The 18752-nt window shown below is 39.0% G+C and overlaps 2 protein-coding genes across 2 annotated transcripts; one reads left to right on the top strand and one right to left on the bottom strand.

Annotated features, from left to right (window-relative positions):
• Positions 1 to 1136: 1136 nt before the first annotated feature.
• On the bottom strand, positions 1137 to 7845 carry J4E86_004901 (uncharacterized protein; the record flags this gene model as incomplete). Its single annotated transcript, XM_051445438.1, has 5 exons — positions 1137 to 1154; positions 1206 to 2156; positions 2209 to 6134; positions 6912 to 7629; positions 7684 to 7845. 5 exons carry the CDS (start codon positions 7843 to 7845, stop codon positions 1137 to 1139), a joined length of 5775 nt encoding a protein of 1924 aa, XP_051303535.1.
• Positions 7846 to 8632: 787 nt separating this feature from the next.
• J4E86_004902 (uncharacterized protein) lies at positions 8633 to 10507 on the top strand (the record flags this gene model as incomplete). Its single annotated transcript, XM_051445439.1, has 3 exons — positions 8633 to 8768; positions 8829 to 9701; positions 9786 to 10507. The coding sequence occupies 3 exons, from the start codon at positions 8633 to 8635 to the stop codon at positions 10505 to 10507; spliced, it is 1731 nt and encodes a 576-aa protein (XP_051303536.1).
• Positions 10508 to 18752: the final 8245 nt, after the last annotated feature.

An 18752-nucleotide genomic window follows, 5' to 3' on the forward strand; every position in this document is an offset into this window, starting at 1 on the left:
GCTATGCTTGAGCCTTGACCGGTTCGACAGATGTGTCGGGGAGCAAGTTGAAGCTCGCATGAGCTCAGCCCATGCATTTATGGTGCCGGTCACACAAACGTGGCCCAGTTCATGCACCTTGACTGCGGTCAAGTTTGAGGGGCGGCCTCAGCCGCCCCTCCACATAAATCCTGTGTGTCCTTATCTCTTCACGTCAAACGGCACACGAATCTTCCCACGACCAGATTTGCAATAGAACTACCTGAGTGGAGTTTCTTCACCCACTGAAACATCTAGAGGCTTTCACCATCATCCCAATAAACCACAATATCAAACCGGGGTAACACAAGACCAAACATTACTTTGAGCTAAATCACCCACGTTTCACTGTAACTTCTCACGTATGTGAGGCGTCTCCGCGCTCGGGAGCTTCGACAGCAGCTGACCAGGTTCAGATCAAGTACCAGAAACGTCACCATGAGCCTCAACATCTCCCGTCGCAAGGTCGACTTTTTGATCAATATGGATTCACCCGAAAACGAAAAGTTCTGCGAGATGACACGTCGTAGCTGCGAAGACGACCGAATCGATACCCTGCCTCTTCGAGACCGACGTGCCGCCCGTGAGGTAGAGACGAGGCGGCGTGCGCAATGGGACGGGGAACAGGCTTTGGGACAGGCTAGTCCGGGGATGGCGCTGTTAGTTCGGTAGCAGAGGTGCATCGTTAGGTACTCACCTACCAAGGGTATAATCACGCCCTTGATACCAGAAGGACGGAGTTATGGGTCCGGAAGGCTCATGATTAACGGGAAAGACAAAATCAGAATGGGAGCCTTGGAAAGCATGTACAGGAGCGGGCGACAGTGTTGTACACAAAGCACGTTCTGCGGCTTGTAATCTAGTATTATATACACTTTAAAGGAAATGAAGTGGTATTCAGCGAAAGATCAAAATGTCAAAATGTGTGACAACGCCTGCCCAATGCCGACGGCATAGCAAAAGGCTGGAAATGCGACGCCTTCACCACCCAAACTCCGTCCGTCGCTATGCAAACGCTCTGAAGAAAAGTGAAGAGAAACACTAGATCGAGAACAAACAGCCTACAGCAGAGATGGCCTGCTACTTGGCTTCATACTCGTGTTAACGAAGACTGGTCGCTAGTAAGATTTGTATTTCTGCACAAATGTTAGTTCTGATCACATCACTAGTATAGTAGCATCACTTACGTCTTCAATCTTACGCCTCGATTCGGGATCAAGCGCGTTGCCTACGCCTAGTAACGTATTGCTCACCAGTTTCGTGGTACCGAGCGCAGGTCGCAAGATTACAGTCGGTCCATATCGACGCAAGGCCCTTGCGACACCCGTACCGCTACCCTCTTCCATGACGTTTGCAGGAATCGCGATCACCGCGTCACGAGCAGTGTTCCAGTCGCGTTCGAAGTGTCTGACCGCGCTGCGAAGACCAGCGCCCACACCGATCGGCTGGTTGGCGTAGTTCGATACGGCGCGTGGCTCTTCTGTATCGGAACTAGGATCTTCTCCATCCCAGTCGAGAGATTGATGGCGGCTCGACGAGTCAGTCTGTGGGTTAAGAAACTCCTCAGTGCCTTCCAGCACAGTTTGCGCGCCGATCGCCATCTTCGCACCCAAACGTGCTGCCCCTGACGTTGTGTTCATAGCGAATGCTTGTACACCCTTCCCCAGACTGCGTACGATTCGACCGTCTTTCTTGTACTCGCGCATTGGAACGTAGACGAGGTCTTTGAGGCCGGAACCGACATTCACAATAGGTCGCAGGCCTGCGAGCCCCGATAGTACGCCTGGTAACTGATTGTTCTTGACATCCGGTGACCACACGTCATTGAGAGTCTTGTGAAGTTTGTCGAACGATGTAATTCCGTATAGAATTGCGTGGCGTAAGGTGATGTCTGAGCCGTCGAGGACGAGAAAATTCATGAACTCCGTTGTGTGGCCGGACCGGAGGCCGCGATAGTCCACGCGCTTTGGCTTGTAGTCCAACTTCAGCTTGACTGCCATCACTTCCAACCGCTGAATGAAAGGCTGGTCACCAGCCGGGCTGCTAGCGGGTGCGGAGTCATCTTTGAACTCAAAGAAACGCGTGATGAAGTCCAAAGCATCCTGATCGATATGCAAGCGGAGTGGAAGGATAGACACCTGATGATCAAATTAGCAAGAACTGGGATGTTCAACATGCATCAAGACTTACTTTAATGACGAGCTCCGAAGCCGCTAGATCAGTGATCGGCTTGACCGTGTTGAGTTCAAGATTTATCATCGGACGAATGAGCTCTCTCTTCGCTGGATCGATTGCGCACGTGACAAATTTCCTCCAGGTAGAGCTAGGCATGTGATCGAAAACCTCTAGATCTCGTACGCGGACATTAACGGAATTGACCGTCTCGCCTGTATCCGGCGGAAAGACGACAAGATCAACCGCGACCCCGCTGAGGGAGAATGCAATCTTTTTGTGTTTACTACGCTCGAGCTTGAGACGACGCCTGTATTTGGTAGTACTTCGAGGCCGTAGAGTAGCCCCAGTCGAGCGTGTCGCTGTCGACGTCGCGTAACTGCCCGTCTCGCTGGCAAGATCGTCAATATCATGGTTGATACGTCGGGCTAGAGCTCCTTTCTCGTCCTTCACAGGAACACCAATCCAAACCGAATTGAAGAGGAAGTCTTGCTCAACGAAGTCATCGTCGTCATCTTCTTCTCGTCCCTTATGCCTTCGCTCCTCGGCGCGAGCCTCAACGTCATCCACAGCTTTGCTGATAACGCTCCGTGTTTGAGGCCAGTCATAGCCGTCGTATAAGTTCCAGATGACGTTGACGTCGCGGACGCGTACCTTTAGTGGAGCGCCTATAACCTTGAACTCATTGGATGGATGATATTGGTTCTTTGTCGAATCCCATTTACGGGCTTTACCCTTTGGTTCGATATTTGACTCTCCGAAGTAGTCGTCGTCAAAATCAAACGCTTCTTCTCCTTGAGTGACTTCGTGCTTCTCCTGGAAGCTCTCAAGGAGAGCTCGATCGCCACGTTGGCGAGTTATAGGCGGTGTGGGCAAAGCGCCGAGATCTTCTTCAGCCAAAAGGCTGTCACCCATTTCCTCATCAGTCGGTAAGGGTTGTGAATTGTAGAGTCCCCCAACGAAAGTAGGACTCTTTGACAGATCATCCTCCGTCAAGTCAGCATTGCTCATGAAGTCATCGGCATCGGCTTCTTCATCTTGCAACAGTTCATCGCCAGTGAATGACTCGATCATTTGCTGTAGCGGTACCGTCGTACGATATCGCTCTGCGGTTGATGGTGGCGTTGGGGGCTGTAGACCGCTCAGAATTGTCATAAGCGTCTGTGTAGAATCTGCGCATGACTCAATAACAAACAGCTCATTTTTGAACTCCACGTCCACTAGCTGTGGGTGTTCCTGTCCATCACCTCCAATATTGACTAATATCTTTGCGGCCGAAATCGAACTCAAAGACACATAGCCCAAGTTTTTCAGCCCATTTAATTGGCCGTTGGCAGTGGGTATGGTCGAGACAGGTCCGTGGTCTTCTTCTAGGCGCGCTATGTCATCTATAGCATGCATCGAAGCCTTGCGGAGGTCGACCGTGACAGAGTAGTCGTTTCTTGCTTGCTTACCCGTGACATGCGCTTCCGTGAGGACGAAGAGACCCTTCGAGAGTGATTTCCGGGGATTGAGACCAATTGCGCAATCCCTCAGTAAAAGATCGACCTGAAGCGGCTGAGAGACTGCTGTGACTGGCGAACTCGCCTGGGAAGATTGTCGGCTGATGGTCTTAGGAGAGGATGCGCCTGTGACGGTTGCGACACTCGAGGCCAGACCTATAGCCAGATCGTCTACCGTGCCATCCTCAGCAATCCCCAGCGCTGCCATAATCGTGCTGACTCGGTATTCAACGCATAGGTTGAACAGCTTGACTTTCACCATGGGTTCCATCTCATCGCCCACCATCCTCAGCATGATGACGGGTAGTTCTTCCGATGGGTCTAGCTCCACAACTTCATGGACCAATACTTCTTCGTTGCGCCGAACAGTCGCTTTGCTTACTTCGACAGCAAGCAAAGCAGGAACTCCGACGTGTGCTAATGCGGATTCCTGCAAGATGACTGAGACATCTCCAAGTTTCTCATTCACAGTAACGCGAGCATCCAGCCGTTTCACAGATGCGAGGCTTAGAAGGCCAGGTCGATCATCATCTGGCAAGTATTTGGTGACCTTGGATAATCGAGCCAGCTCTATCCCCAGAGCCTCAAAGGCTTTCATGTGTTCAAGATCTGAAATATGAACACCGATTTCAGCGATTTCAACTCGGAGTACGGAACCTTTCTTTCGCTGACGCAGCAGGGTTTCGATGAGAATGTCGTCGTTGTTTTCGTACGGGTTCTTTGATGGCGTGATTAAGGATATTAGCCTAGTGAGATCCTGCTCGCCAGGAGCGAAGAGAAAGTTGATTTCAGTGCCTTTCAATTCTCCAAAAAAAGGTGCAGTCTTCGGGGCGATCTCCGTGTAAGGACCAGTCAGCTGTGTCTCAGAAACTTTGAGGCGCACATTGCTTTGCCGTACAGCAATGCGCACCGTTGTCGTGTGAAGTTGCATGGAACATGACTTCCCCCTGAGGCCCAAAGATACCTCACCGAGTTTTACGTCGATCTTCGGAGACTTCGTGGGTGGTGATTCTTTGACAGGGGGAGGTAGACCATCACCAAAATGTACACCGCGAGGCCGAGAGCGGGCTGGCGATATGACAGGACTTGCGACTGCGCTACTAGAGTTGATGGAGTTGCTCAACTCTAATATGCCGCTGAACCCACCAAAGGAGCCCAACGCGTCGTCCAGTTTCTGGATGTCAAACAAGATGTTGAGGGGACGGGTGACGATGGTGATACGATCGTCTTGCCCCTGCTCGTACTTCAGTTCTATATCGTGATTGGGTTGTTCTAGCGGGACATTGGCCGACCGTCTGGATTTCGGCCGTGAGCTGTGGAAGGAAATGATGTCTTGATCCAAAGATGCTAATTTGAACTTGCCAATATGAAGTTGAGTTCGCAAAATACCGGAAGACTTGCCACTGGTGAGGTGTATAGCCGAGAAATTGGCTCTCAATATTGCGTCCGAAGGTTGAAGTTCCAGTTGGTGCTCTGAAAGCGGCCCTTCCTGCGTAGATTCCGCCAACACGTGCTCCAGCCACGATAGAGCAATGCTCTGCACGGAAACTTCAAGACTCATGGGAGATGATTCCAAAGTTTCCGTGGGCTTCGATTTCACAGTTCCTTCGCTTGAGGACTGTTCCCCCGTCAGAGCCTGTGTTGCCCGAGCAAACATAGCGGCCATGATGCGGCCAGTGGATATGTCCATATGACCGACTACGGAGCCGACATCGACAATGATCGAAGCCACGCCTGTTGTCGTGGGCTGCGCTGGTGGCCGAGATGTTTGTAGGGATGCGGGAGTAGGTCGTCCGCGAGACGATGCTTCCAGGGAGGGCTTTCGACGGTGTGAAGAAGAATGTGCATAATTGGAGAACGATCCTGGCATCTCCGTGAAAATAGAATCTTCACCCAAATTGGAAGGACTAAACTCCATGCCTGCCGCATCATCGACTTGCTCGCTTGTTGCATCATTACGCTCTTTATCACCGAGGGCCATGGGGAACCACACAGTAATCTCATCTATAGTGAGAAACCGTTTGGCATGTTTTCGCGGACCGGGCGCGTCAGGCGTGGGGGTTTGTGTAAGTTCGGGTCTTGGCGGCAAGACCGAGCTCTGGCGGCTCCCCGGACGTGGAGTCTCGCATCCATCGTCTGCTTCTGGCAATGGCGCTAAAATGCTACCGGAGATCATATCCTCTGGTATCGGTTCCGACCTATCGGAACTAGATTCTTTACTTGAGTCTGACGAAGAGTCCCAGCCTCCGGGAACGTGCCCAGCATGAGCGGAACTAGCCTGCGTCGCACTCACTGCACTCATGTACATACTTTCAGCCTCATCGTGCGTGAAAAACCGTGACTGGGCCATGTCTTCATCTGGTGAAGGCGATGGATCAAGATGCTGGTGCACGTCGTCGGAAAGCTCCTGAGTATCATCCGTTGTTCGCTCATGTGCTGCAGCTAAATTGTCAGTACTGATGTGGGGTGCCTGGATATGGCCCGATTGAGACGGTGAGTCGATCACATTCGGGACTGGAAAGGAGCGACCCAGAGCAGACACAGTAGGCAAGTCTGACACGGATGCATCGTTAGCGGTTTCGGAGATGTGAGTATGTCGGCTTGAAGTTGCACCGTCTAGCCCCCACGTCGCCGCGTCTGATGACTGTTCCATCGCTGATATATTCTCAAGTTGTGAATTGAGCATGTCATTCTGCATCGCGAAGTTGAGCAAGCCCTCGTCGTCATACGATGAACTACCCTCGCCAAGATCAGGCAATGCATAATGTTGCTGAGACTGGCCGAGTGAAGGCTGCAGTTGTTCATCATACACACCGTCATCGGAAGTAGCGTCTGCAAAACGATCATCGTCTGTTGTTTGTGGCGACGGCGCTAGCTGTGCTTGGTCTTGGGATAAAGAACGCTTGGGGGAGGTAGCTTCTCCGTGAGAGACGGCACTTTGGGCTTCTGTTGGCGAAACGATCTGACTGGATGACGCCTCTTCATCGCCCCGGAATGTTGTCGAGCTTCTCACTTCCTCTTGGAAAAATTGCCTGGACTCAACAGGCTGGTCTTGAACTTGACTCGTCGCAGATTCGCTGCTGGTTTCATGGCTGCTTGACGCCTGAGATCGCGAAGTAGGCGGAGATGACGGCTGCGAGAACTGCGAATGAGATACGAAATTTTTGACATCGGACACAAGGCGCCCGCAAATGTTTTCCACCCGCATCCTCCGCTTACCTAGCTTCGAGGTGGCGGGAGGCAACGTTGTGGACTCAGCCTCAATGCGAACATCTTTGGCAGTGGTCGAGTCAATCGCTATACTCTCGATGTGAAAGCTCAGAGAAGAAGGTGAGGTCTCGCTTGACTTTGACGAGTCCATGGCATCGTTAGGGAAGTGATCCTCCACATCTATATCGATGTTGTTGACAACTATGCTTAGACGATCTAAAGCGGTGTTCAACATATTGCGAAGATATGTTGGGATCGTCAGAGGCGCTCCAATACCAGCAGAAGCCTCTTCGCCATCGTCGCTCGATGCGACCGACTCGTGCATATACGTAGGTTGAGACTCGAGCTCATGCTGCAGCTCGCGAATTTCTTCCAGAGGCTCCGTCTTTATGAATGACTTGGCCAGCTCGTCTACGGTGGGCACGTAGTCGTCATCATCATCGTCATTGTCTGAACCATCGTTGTACTGGTTGTTGGGTGGAGCGGAAGGCGAAGCGGCCGTTGGAGGTGGCGAGGATCGTTTCTGGGTGTGCTGTCGGCAAGTATTTGAAGAGGGAGCACCTTCGACATGCTCGGTCAACCGAGCTTCTACCCGTATGCCATGTACCTCTATCAATATCTGGGGGACGCCGAATTCGAGGACGAAGGTAACCCGGAGGAGCGAGGCTTGCGCTTTCAACAGCTGGATCTCGGGAGGGAGCGTGAGGTGTAGTAGTGCTAGGAGTTTCTAGAACATGGTGTCAGTGCTAGGCGCACAGTGATGGACATCTCCGGGACGTACCTTGACGTGCAACCCAACGTCCCGAACCTCGAGTGTAGTGCGCCTCCCGACATCGACGCTCACGAAGTCGGCAGGGTCTTTGTCCAGTATGTCGATGTGGCGCAACCCGTAGAGGAGCAGCTTCCGGCCGATGGAGCTCGAGAGCGTAGAGAAGAAAGCCATGGCGGTGGAGAGGCTGGCGACCGGGTTGGGGGACGCGCTGGTGGCAGGCTGGTCGAACGCCTATCGACGGGAGAGAAGAGGCTCCATGGATAGCGGAGCGTGCGGGTTAGTGGCGCGTATCACAACTGCGAAGTGTGAAAGTCGTCCTATCGGTATGGCGATGCACAGTGGTGCCTGCCAAGTCTTGTTGCTTCACCAGCCGCGGATGTGAAGTATGGACGGTCCCGGATCTAGAAAAAGCAGAACTGTAGGGGCATCAGCAACGGGATTAGTGAGGGTGCCGGTCCGCGTGGCAATAAAAGACGTGGGTGATCACAGGGCGAGGTTCCGCCGTCTAGCGTCGAGGTTGCGGTGCTATGGAGCGCAGATGATGTGTTATGCCATCGCAGGCGACCGTGCAGCTGCCATCACCCGCTACCGCCCCGCGCATGCACCAACGCGCGCTAGGCAATCGATAAGCAAAGCCCCAACGCGTCAAGAGCGCGTGCTGTGAATGGGACAATAGTGGCGATTGCGGTGCGGCTTAGACTTCACATTCGAAGAGTGAAACACACCATTCCCTGTGTTCCCGCGTGCCCTGCTGGTACATGTAATCTGTGCAGGCTTCCGTATCTCGCCGCTCTTGGCACGAGTTAGACCCTGTTACGTCAGCAGTCACTAGCTCCATTCAGGAAGGAACTCGCGGAAGTCACCGAGAGGGCGGCGTCTGACACTCTTACAACAAATTGTGAACAACATTTCCTTCACCAAACATTCCTTATTCTGAGCCGCAGACACAGTCGCTATCATGACTACGAACGATGCTGCGAACGACGAAGAGTGGGCGCAGGCCGAAGGTGTCCCGAACCTAAGTGACCCATTCATCCAACAGTACCTACAGGGCCGAGACGCTTTGGTACAGCAAGAGAAGAGACAACGAAGCGGTTCGTGAACCAAAGTTGTTCGTTACTCTACAGCTTGTGCAGTGGCCTAACAGCCTGCAGACTATCTTTTCCGCCAGAATCTCTCGCCCATGGCGCAAGAAGCATGCGCCATCGTCTCCCAGATTCGATTTGAGGAGCAACAGACCCTCTGGACAAAGGAATACGAAGACAGCTTACTAACCGAACATGTCGATGTCTTTCCAGGCATGATGTTCTCACTTGCCAAGGAGCGCATGGAGAAGAGCAAGCTGTGGCAGATAGTCAAGCGAATGCCGAAAGGCGCACTCTTGCACTGTCACTTGGAAGCCATGGTGGACCTTGACTGGGCGCTTGAAGAAGCTTTCAACACTGAGGGTGTCTGCGTTATTGCTGATAGTCCCATCACCGACGACAAGACCAGGCGCAAAACCGGCTTCTCCTTCACCTACTCCAAGGACGCGAACGGTGACGCTTCAATATGGAGCGACGGCTACACTGCGAACACCCCGGTGCCTGTAAATCAAGCCGCGGATACCTTTCCGAATGGTGGCAAGAAGGCCTTCGTTGAATGGATTCGCTCCCGCGTCACTATTACCCATTCAGAGCACCTCTCTCATCACGAAGGTCCCAACGAAGTATGGCGCAAGTTCATATCATGCTTTCCTATTCTCGGCTCTCTCATCTACTACGAGCCTATCTTCCGCAAGTTCGTACGCAGGATGTGCAAGGCTCTGGTCGACGATGGCGTATACTACGTTGACTTGCGTGCAGCGTTCTATACGCCCTACCGCAGCAGCAAGAAGGAGATCTGGGACTCGGACCACTTCAATTTGCTTGAACATCTGGCGGACGAGATTGAGAAGTTTAAGGCGAGTGAGGAAGGGAAAGACTTCTGGGGCGCAAGAATGATCTGGACGACCATTAGACAGTTCGGAAAGAAGCAGGTGATCGAGAGTAAGTTGCTTACCGCTCGCACACATCTCATTCAATATCAACGCGTCTGAGAGCTTTTGTATTGCCGTGCTAACAATCAGCCAGGCATGAAGCAATGCATCGAGATGAAGATCGAATTCCCCGAGATTATCGCAGGTTACGACCTCGTAGGCCAGGAAGACCTCGGCCGCCCGCTTTCAGACCTTGCGCCCGAGCTCTTCTGGTTTCGCAAGGCCTGCGCTCAAGAGGGAGTCGACATACCTTTCTTCTTCCATGCCGGGGAAACGCTTGGCGACGGCGACTCAACTGACGAGAATCTCTTTGACTCTATTATCTTGGGTACGAGGCGCATAGGACACGGGTTCAGCCTTTACAAGCATCCACTCCTTATCGACATGGTCAAGGAGAAGAGAATCCTAGTGGAGAGCTGCCCAGTATCCAATGAAGTGCTACGACTTTGCTCGAGCATCATGTCGCATCCTCTGCCAGCGCTGCTTGCCCGTGGAGTTCCTTGCTCGCTTTGCAACGATGATCCCACCATCCTTGGTCAAGGTGTATCCGGCATGTCGCACGACTTTTGGCAAGCGCTTCAAGGATGGGAAAATCTTGGTCTTGAAGGCCTGGGCTCATTGGCGGAGAACAGTGTGCGTTGGGCTAGTCTGGATGATTATAGTGCGAAAGAGTGGACACAGGATGTCAAGGATGGAATGTTTGGGAAAGGAGTACGGGCACAAAGATTGAAGGAGTGGGTGAGCAAGTGGGAGAAGTACTGTGCTTGGATCGTCGAGGAGTACGGTGTGGATGAGAACGTAGAGCCGGAAGAGTGAATCTCTACAAGGCATAAGAAGTGCTTCGGCACGGCACATACAGGGTGGAACGAGATTCAACATCGTGTTTGGTAAGATACATCACTCGAAAGGCATGACCATCTCTATTTTGAAAATCATAAGTACAATAAGGTAGCGAAATAAGCTGCCGATAGAACACGTTTAACATAAACTTAATAAGTATTAGAACTCTCTTATATTAGTTAAACAAACACCTAACTAGCTATATACAGAATTGTTATACGCTCTCTTTACTACTATAAGCATTTTTATTCTTCTCTAATTTCTTATTTAGAAATAAAAGTTAGTAAGATTATTAACAAAGCAATTAATTTATAGCTCTTTAATCTTTATCTAATACTATAGACTTAGTGCCTTAAGCCTACTTTAGAGTTATCTTTATAGTAAAAAGACGTTAAAAGATATTAAAAGGTATTAAAAGACTCTAAGCTAGCTCTTTTAGAGCTACTAGATAATTTTAATATTAATTAAGATATTACTATAGTAATAAAGTTATTACTAGCTTATAGACTAACTCTACACTTATCTATATAAATTTCTAGTTTAGACTATAGCTAGAAATAACTAAGAATAATAAGATATATAGTAATAAGAATACTACTAATAGAACTTACTATATTTATTCTCTATTAACTATAACTATAATATTATCTCTATCTACTAATAACTATAATATAATAACTATTCTATAGTTATACTCTTACTAGCTTTAGTAGAACTCTAATACTACTACTATCTACGTAATAGTATCTACTTACTAGAGATAACTTATAAATACTTTTTTATCTTTATTTTATTTTTTATTACTCTTTTTAAAAATCTTTTCTAATATAGTCTACTACTAGTAAATATAACTCTCTATTATTTTACTTAAACATAGCTTTACTTCTATCTTAATTATATATATAGTAAAGTAGATATAGATAGTATCTCTACTCTAAAAAGAGTACTTAATTATTAGAGTACCTAGAATAAGCTTCTCTAGAATTCTAGTAATATATAGATCTCTAGCTACTAAGTAATTTATAATATTAAGATCTAGCTTATAAAAGAACTATCTTATTTTATTAATAAGATTCTTAAATATAAAGTTCTAGTAAAGAATAATAGTAGAACTTACTTACTTTAGGTATTTATAAAAGATATATATAAAATAATAACTATTAATAGTTCTAGTAGATACTATATTATTAGTAAAGTAGGCTTTAAAAGTATATATAATAGTAGTAGTTATAAAAATAATAAAGAAGGTTATAAGATTTAATAAAATACTATCTTTTATAATAATCTTAAGAAAACTTATAGAGGTAGTAATAATAAAATAACTTAGTAGAGCTTTAGTAAGTAAAATAACGTAACTAGTTAAAGATTAGTTTTATTCTTATAATTACTAAGAAGACTTATAAATTATTTAACGTGCGTATTAGCGTAATATTTAGTATTAGATTTAAGCTACTTATATCTTTAATATATCTTTAGATTTCTAAGAGTAACTTATAGAATAGAAGAAACGCGCTTTTACTAAGATCTTAGTATATATATTCTAACTATAAACTTTTAAAATATATTACTTTATTAGTTATAAGCTAATAAGCGTATATAATTATATTATAATTCTCTTATAGAGTATTTAGAGTTAAAATAGCTAGCTTAAATTTAAAAACTTTAACTATCTTAAAAGTAGTAGCGCTAAGACTCTAAGCCTTAGTCTATCTATCTTTAGAATACTAAAATCTTTAGTTATATATTCTTTAGTGTACTAGTAATAAACTTTACTTTTTAAGAACTAGTTTATAGACTATAGAATTATTAGTTTACTAATAAAAATTCTATATATTAAAATCTATAGTAAATCTAAACAGATTTAGTTACTCTACTTTCTAGCCTACTAGAAAGTAATAATTAGATATTTTTAAGGTGTAAGGCAGCGCAGGCCTTAGAGCCTGCGCTAGCCTACACTTTTAGCTTACTTACGCTTATACCTTACGCTACGCGTAATTATTTTACTTCTATCTAAAGTTTTTAACTTCTATTTAGAGTTATATTACGTAATACCTTACGCTACGCGCGCGTTATATTATAATTATCTAATGTTTTAATATTTCTTGCTAAGGCTTAGCTCTTAGCTACGTAGTAGCTTAACGCAACGCGTTACGTTAGCTTACCTCTACAGCTCTAAAACGCTAACCTCTATACTTAGTATAATTATCTTATAGCTAATAGAATAGAAGCTTTAATTAGCTAATTAGGTATTCTACTCTTTAGGTTATATTCGATCTCTAAGGCTCTATAAGTAGAGTAATTATATTATAAAATAATAAGATTAAACTTACTAAAATATTAGTTAAAGGTCTAAATATAAAGGTTCTGATGTTCTATTATATATACGTATAATAAATCTTCTTTATATATACTATTAAGTGTAGTAATTTAAAGTCTATACTAGTAATACTATAAGTACTTTTACTTACTATTATAATATTAATATTACATTAACTAAAATAGCTAATTAAATTAATATTATAGAATATCTTTTACTTTCTTTACTATATATTTTAAAAGTATTTTTCTAATTTAAAAAAAAATCTATAGCTATAAATTCTACTATATAATTTTAGCTAACGTAGGTATATAGTAAGTAGTTAGTATAAGTAAGTAGTTAGCTTTTACTAAGATTTTACTTAAACTCTATCTCTCTTACTATACTCTAACGTAGTAACGTAGTATTAAACTAAAAAAAAGCTTAGATATAGCTTATAATTTAAGCTCTTAAATAAAATATAATACTTACTATATATTATACTATAAAAGACTATAATACAATAGAAACTACGCTTAGATAATAATATACTAGAACACTTTATTAATATAATAGTATACCTAACTTAATAGCTCTTTAAGAATTAGAAAAGATAGTAATTATATAATATATTCTAAAGCTATTAAAGTAAGAATACTTACCTTTACTTACTAATATTAAGAAGATAGCTAATAATTTACTTTAAGTCTATAACTAAATTCTAGTTAATAAGAAATAAGCTATAAACTTTAGAAAGTGCTATCTAAAGCTTAAAGTTAAGTTTAATTAAAAGTATAACTATATTTAAGCTCTTTATAAAAATTCTAAGATTATAAGAAACTAGTTCTATTTAGTATAAAATACTAAAGCTAAGTATAGTATTTAGAATAAAGATACTTCTAACTTTAAGAAGATAAGCTTTATAATAAACGTAATATTAACTAAAGTAGTAGTTATAGTAGAGCGTTAAAAATAGCTAAAGATAGTATAGTAGAGTAATTAAAAGTAGATTATAGTAATTAAGAGTATTAATATAATAAAGTAAATAATTTTACTCTTTATTATTTTTACTAGTAAGTACTACCTCTCTATTTAGTATAAGAAGAAGAATCTACTTTATAATTAAGTTATTAGAGTCTCTAAAAATAGCTAGATAATAAAAAAGCTTAGTCTAAAGTAGCTAGAGTACTTTAATAAGTATATAAAAAAAAGAGTTATTAGTAGCTAATATCTACCTGTTATTAATAGCTATAAGAGCTATAACTTAATTAATTTCTACTAGCTTTATAAAAAGAAAAAAGATAATTACTCTTTATGTATCTATATACTTTTTATACCTACTATAGCTACTAAATATTAAGTATTTTACGCTACTAAAGAAGACGTATAGGTACTAAGCTAAAAGGCTAATATATAATAAGATTACTTATATTACTAAATTAAAGTTATTACTATACTTTATTACTACTTATAATACCTTAACTATAAAAAGTAATATTCTAGAAAGCTTTTAAAGCGCTAGCTTAGTTCTATTTAATTTAGAGGCTATAGTATTTACACTTAATATCTACTTATATACTCTACTACTATCTACTATAAAGAATAGTCTCTAGTAGTTATAAACTCTAAGTAATACTCTAAAATTAAAGTTTTAAATAAAGCTAAGTCCTAAAAAGTTTTAAAAGTATATAGATAGCTTACTAACTTTAATAGTCAAAACTATTAAAAAGCTTATAAAGAGAGTAGAGATAATAGTATACTCTTTAGTATTAATAACTAAGTATAATACTAAACTTAAAGTAGCTAAAAAAAAGTAGCTACGTAATATAAATTATAAAAAAAAAGCGTATATAAAAAAAAAGACTTTTATTATTAGTAAAGAACTTTAACTAATAACTCTAAAGAAGTTTAGAGTATATAGTAATAAGAAAAAGGTTAAAAAGAAAGTATATATTAAAATAGATAAATTATTATAAAAACACTATAAACACTATAATAAGGTAGAATATAACATACGCATATATAAGTAAGATATAGTAGAAGTTTCTAACTAATATAGCTTACTATAAATACTAATTACTATTCTAAATAGTATTATATAGTTATATATAGTTATAGTTTTAGTTAAGTCTTAGTAAAAAGGTTCTACTCGCTTTATATCTACGTTATAGAATCTAAGAGATTATAATATTAATAATAGCAATAACAATAATAATAATAATAATAATATACTTTCAAAAAGTAAAAGTAATAGAGACTTCTATAGTATACTTAGAAGTAAACTTTAAAAATGTAATTAATAAGCTATAAGACTTCTAAGCTATAAAAGTATTAAGATATTTCTAATTCTAGATTTTACCGTAGAATATGCTTTTAAAAGTAGGTACTAATAGTAATAATAAGTAAGTTTTAGTAGAACACTTAGTACAAAGAGTATAAGTTATAGAAAAGTATAAAATTTAATTAGAGCCTTTTTATTAGCTATAAAGATATATATAAAGCTATAGTAGAAGTAGTTTTAAGCTATAGTACTATATAAGCAAGCTATGGTTAATTATAGAGTTAAAGATAGTATTTAATTATAGTACTATAAGATATAACAGTTAATATATAAGTTAACTATAGTATAAGAAATAGTAGCTTAAAGAAAGTTATATAAACTTTATACATAAAGAATACTTTTCTTTTTATCTAATAACTTTCTATATATTTTAAAAAAGATATAATAATTCTAAGATATCTAAATACTTAGCTAAATACTTAGCTAAGTACCTAGTTATTACCTTTAAGCTTAATATTAATACTAATATTACTTTAAAGATATTAGACTTTACTTTTCTTATTTAAATTTACTACTTAAGTAGATACTTCTAACTTCTTAGTATTAAGTTTAAGTAATACTTAGGCTCTTAACCTAGACTCTCTAGTCTAAGTTATAATAATTTACTTATATATATCTACTTAGTATATCTTTAAAGCTTTAAAGTCTACTAAAGCTATATAGCGCCTTAGGTGTTTACTACTTTTAATAGTACTACTTAGCTAGCACCTTTATAAGAAACTAATACTAATACTTATATCTTTCTACTATATATCTACTTTATATACTACTTTACGCACTATCTTATATACTATTTTATATACTTCTTTATATACTACTTTATATACTACGTAATTACTCTATACTATATATATTATATTAAATTATTTGCATATTATATTATATTATATTACATTATATTATATTATATTATATTATATTATATTATATTATATTATATTATATTATATTATATTATATTATATTATATTATATTATATTATATTATATTATATTATATTATATTATATTATATTATATATACTAATATACTAAATATAGCTTTGTATTTAGCTACTCTTATAGAAATACTCTTACTAGTAATATTATTATACTATTACTATTACTATTACTATTACTATTATATATAAATGTTTATACTAGTATTATACTTATATAATATATGATTTACACTTTATAAGTATTACTTAATCTATAGTAAACATTATATAAAGAGTTTTTTTAAATTCTATAGTTATATATAGTAAGTATAAAGTGTTTAGAAAATATACCTATAAGAAGATTACTATATAGATTTACTAACTACGTATTATTACTCTACTCTATTTTAACACTCTACTATAGAAACTATTACTTAAGTAATATAAAGATATATATCTAGACTATACTATACTTCTAGCTTCTCTATAAACTTAGCTTTAGCGCTCTTTAGCTTTTTACACCTACTTACTTTTATATATAATAAGTTTAGTAAGTTTTTCTACTCTACTATAAGAGTATTCTTTATACTGCTTATATTACTAATCTTTTATTAGATTAAATTATATTACTATATATACGCTATATATCTACTTAATTCTTTATATTCTTAAAGAGATACTTAAATAGCTAAAGTGTTACTTCTAACTCTAGATTTAATACACTAGTTATAGTCTTATTCTTCTTATAAACTCTAGTAGCTTTTTTATATACTACTATTTTCTTATTAAAAGACTTAAAGTCTACTCTACTTTATATTAATTAGAGCTAGAGAGATAATTAATAATTAGAAATAATTAAGTATATTATTATTTAGTACTACTAAAGAATATTAGAATAATATCTCTATCTATATACTTTAGAGCTAAGTAATTATATTTTTATAATTACGTTATTATATCTACTCTTTAACTTTAAAATACTCTCTAGAGTAGCAAAAGTATTAATTAACTTTACTAAAACTAATTTTTTTAAGTCTACTAAAGATAGTATACTTTAGTTAAGCTAAAGTTTAAGAATATAAAGTATAGTAGTAAATTATAGCCTAATTAAGTGTTTAATTATACTTAATACTAATAGTAGTAAGCATTTATAAATTTAATTATAGCTAAATAGCTTTAAAATTAATCTAATTAGATAAGAAATTACTTTATAATACTTTAAAATTTAGCTAGTAGCGATAAATATCTAGGTACTTAATATATAAAACATGATTTTACTAGTTAGATCTAGGCTTATAATCTCTCTTAGGTAAAGTTTATAGTAGAATTAATAGCTTAATAAGCTACGCTAGCTACTTATATAAGTACGCGCTTAGACTAAAATTAAAAACTTTATTAATTATAATAAGTTTTCTAATTTGTTTTTTACTTACTATAATTTTTTATTTATATATTATTATTACGCTTAAGTTTTTAGACTTATAAGCTGATAAGCTACTTGTTTAATTCTTTTATCTACTTAAGATCTACTACTTTTACGCTTTTATACTTAAATTTTTACTTTACTTAAGACTTTACTTTACTTACTTTTTTATCTTTTTTATTACTATAGTAAGTTCTTACTTTTATACTTTAATTAATTTATTAGCAAACTAATAATTCTATAGTAAGCTAGTTTAAAAAGAGCAAAGTTTATTACTAGTATATAAAAAGACGTATTTCTAAAAGAGTTAAAATTCTATATTTAGAGGTGTAGGCGTTAGGTAAGCTAAGGCTTAGGTTCTTAGCGCTGCTACCTCTAGCGTAGTTAAAGCTTTTAAAATCTAGAGTAGTAAGATAACTATTCTATAAATACTAATGTCTACCTATACTATAGTAGAGAGAATTATAATATAATTATATATTCTTAATAGCTTATAACTAACTAAGCTATAGATCGCGAAGTAATTAAATACTTAAATCTTAGCTTACAAAATCCTTATTCTTATTCTTATTCTTATTTTTATTCTTATTCTATAGGTTATAGTAAATTAGAGATCTAAAGACTTATTAAAGACGTAAATAGTAGCTTAAATCTAATACTAAAGCTGTACTAACTAAATAAGCTCTTAACTATGTTTCTACTTATACTTCTTTTATAAGTTCTTCTTGCGTTAGCAAGTCTAAAGCTAATCTTATTTACTAGTTATATTGCCTCGCTACCTTACTAAGGCTTAATTAAGCCTTTTATTATTAATTAATTATTTTTCTCTTAAACGCGTCGCTATTACTCTATAAGTTTCTTTAAGATTATTATTCTAGAAGCTATTATAGAGGCTATTATAAACTACTATATTTATACTATACTAAAGGCTATTATAAGCGCTTTAAAGAGCTACTTTACTAGTATAGAGCTATACGCTAAGCCTATTAACGTTTCTATTACCTCTATTTATATTATCTCTACTATATATATAGTTAGCGTAAGACTTTCTATTATTTTCTTTTCTAGCCTTACTTTTAAAGAGCTTATTAGTAAGATATATAAGCTCTTTAGTAGTTATAGTTTCTTACCTAGAAGAGAGATAGAATAGAAAGACTATTCTATTAACTATCTTACTAAGTAAATACCTCTAGTTACCTACGCTATTACTATCTATAACTTAGTATATAAATTAAAAGATA

Source organism: Alternaria arbusti (genome assembly GCF_024043155.1).
Source record: "Alternaria arbusti strain BMP 1465 chromosome Unknown scaffold_5, whole genome shotgun sequence".
NCBI lineage: Eukaryota > Fungi > Ascomycota > Dothideomycetes > Pleosporales > Pleosporaceae > Alternaria > Alternaria arbusti.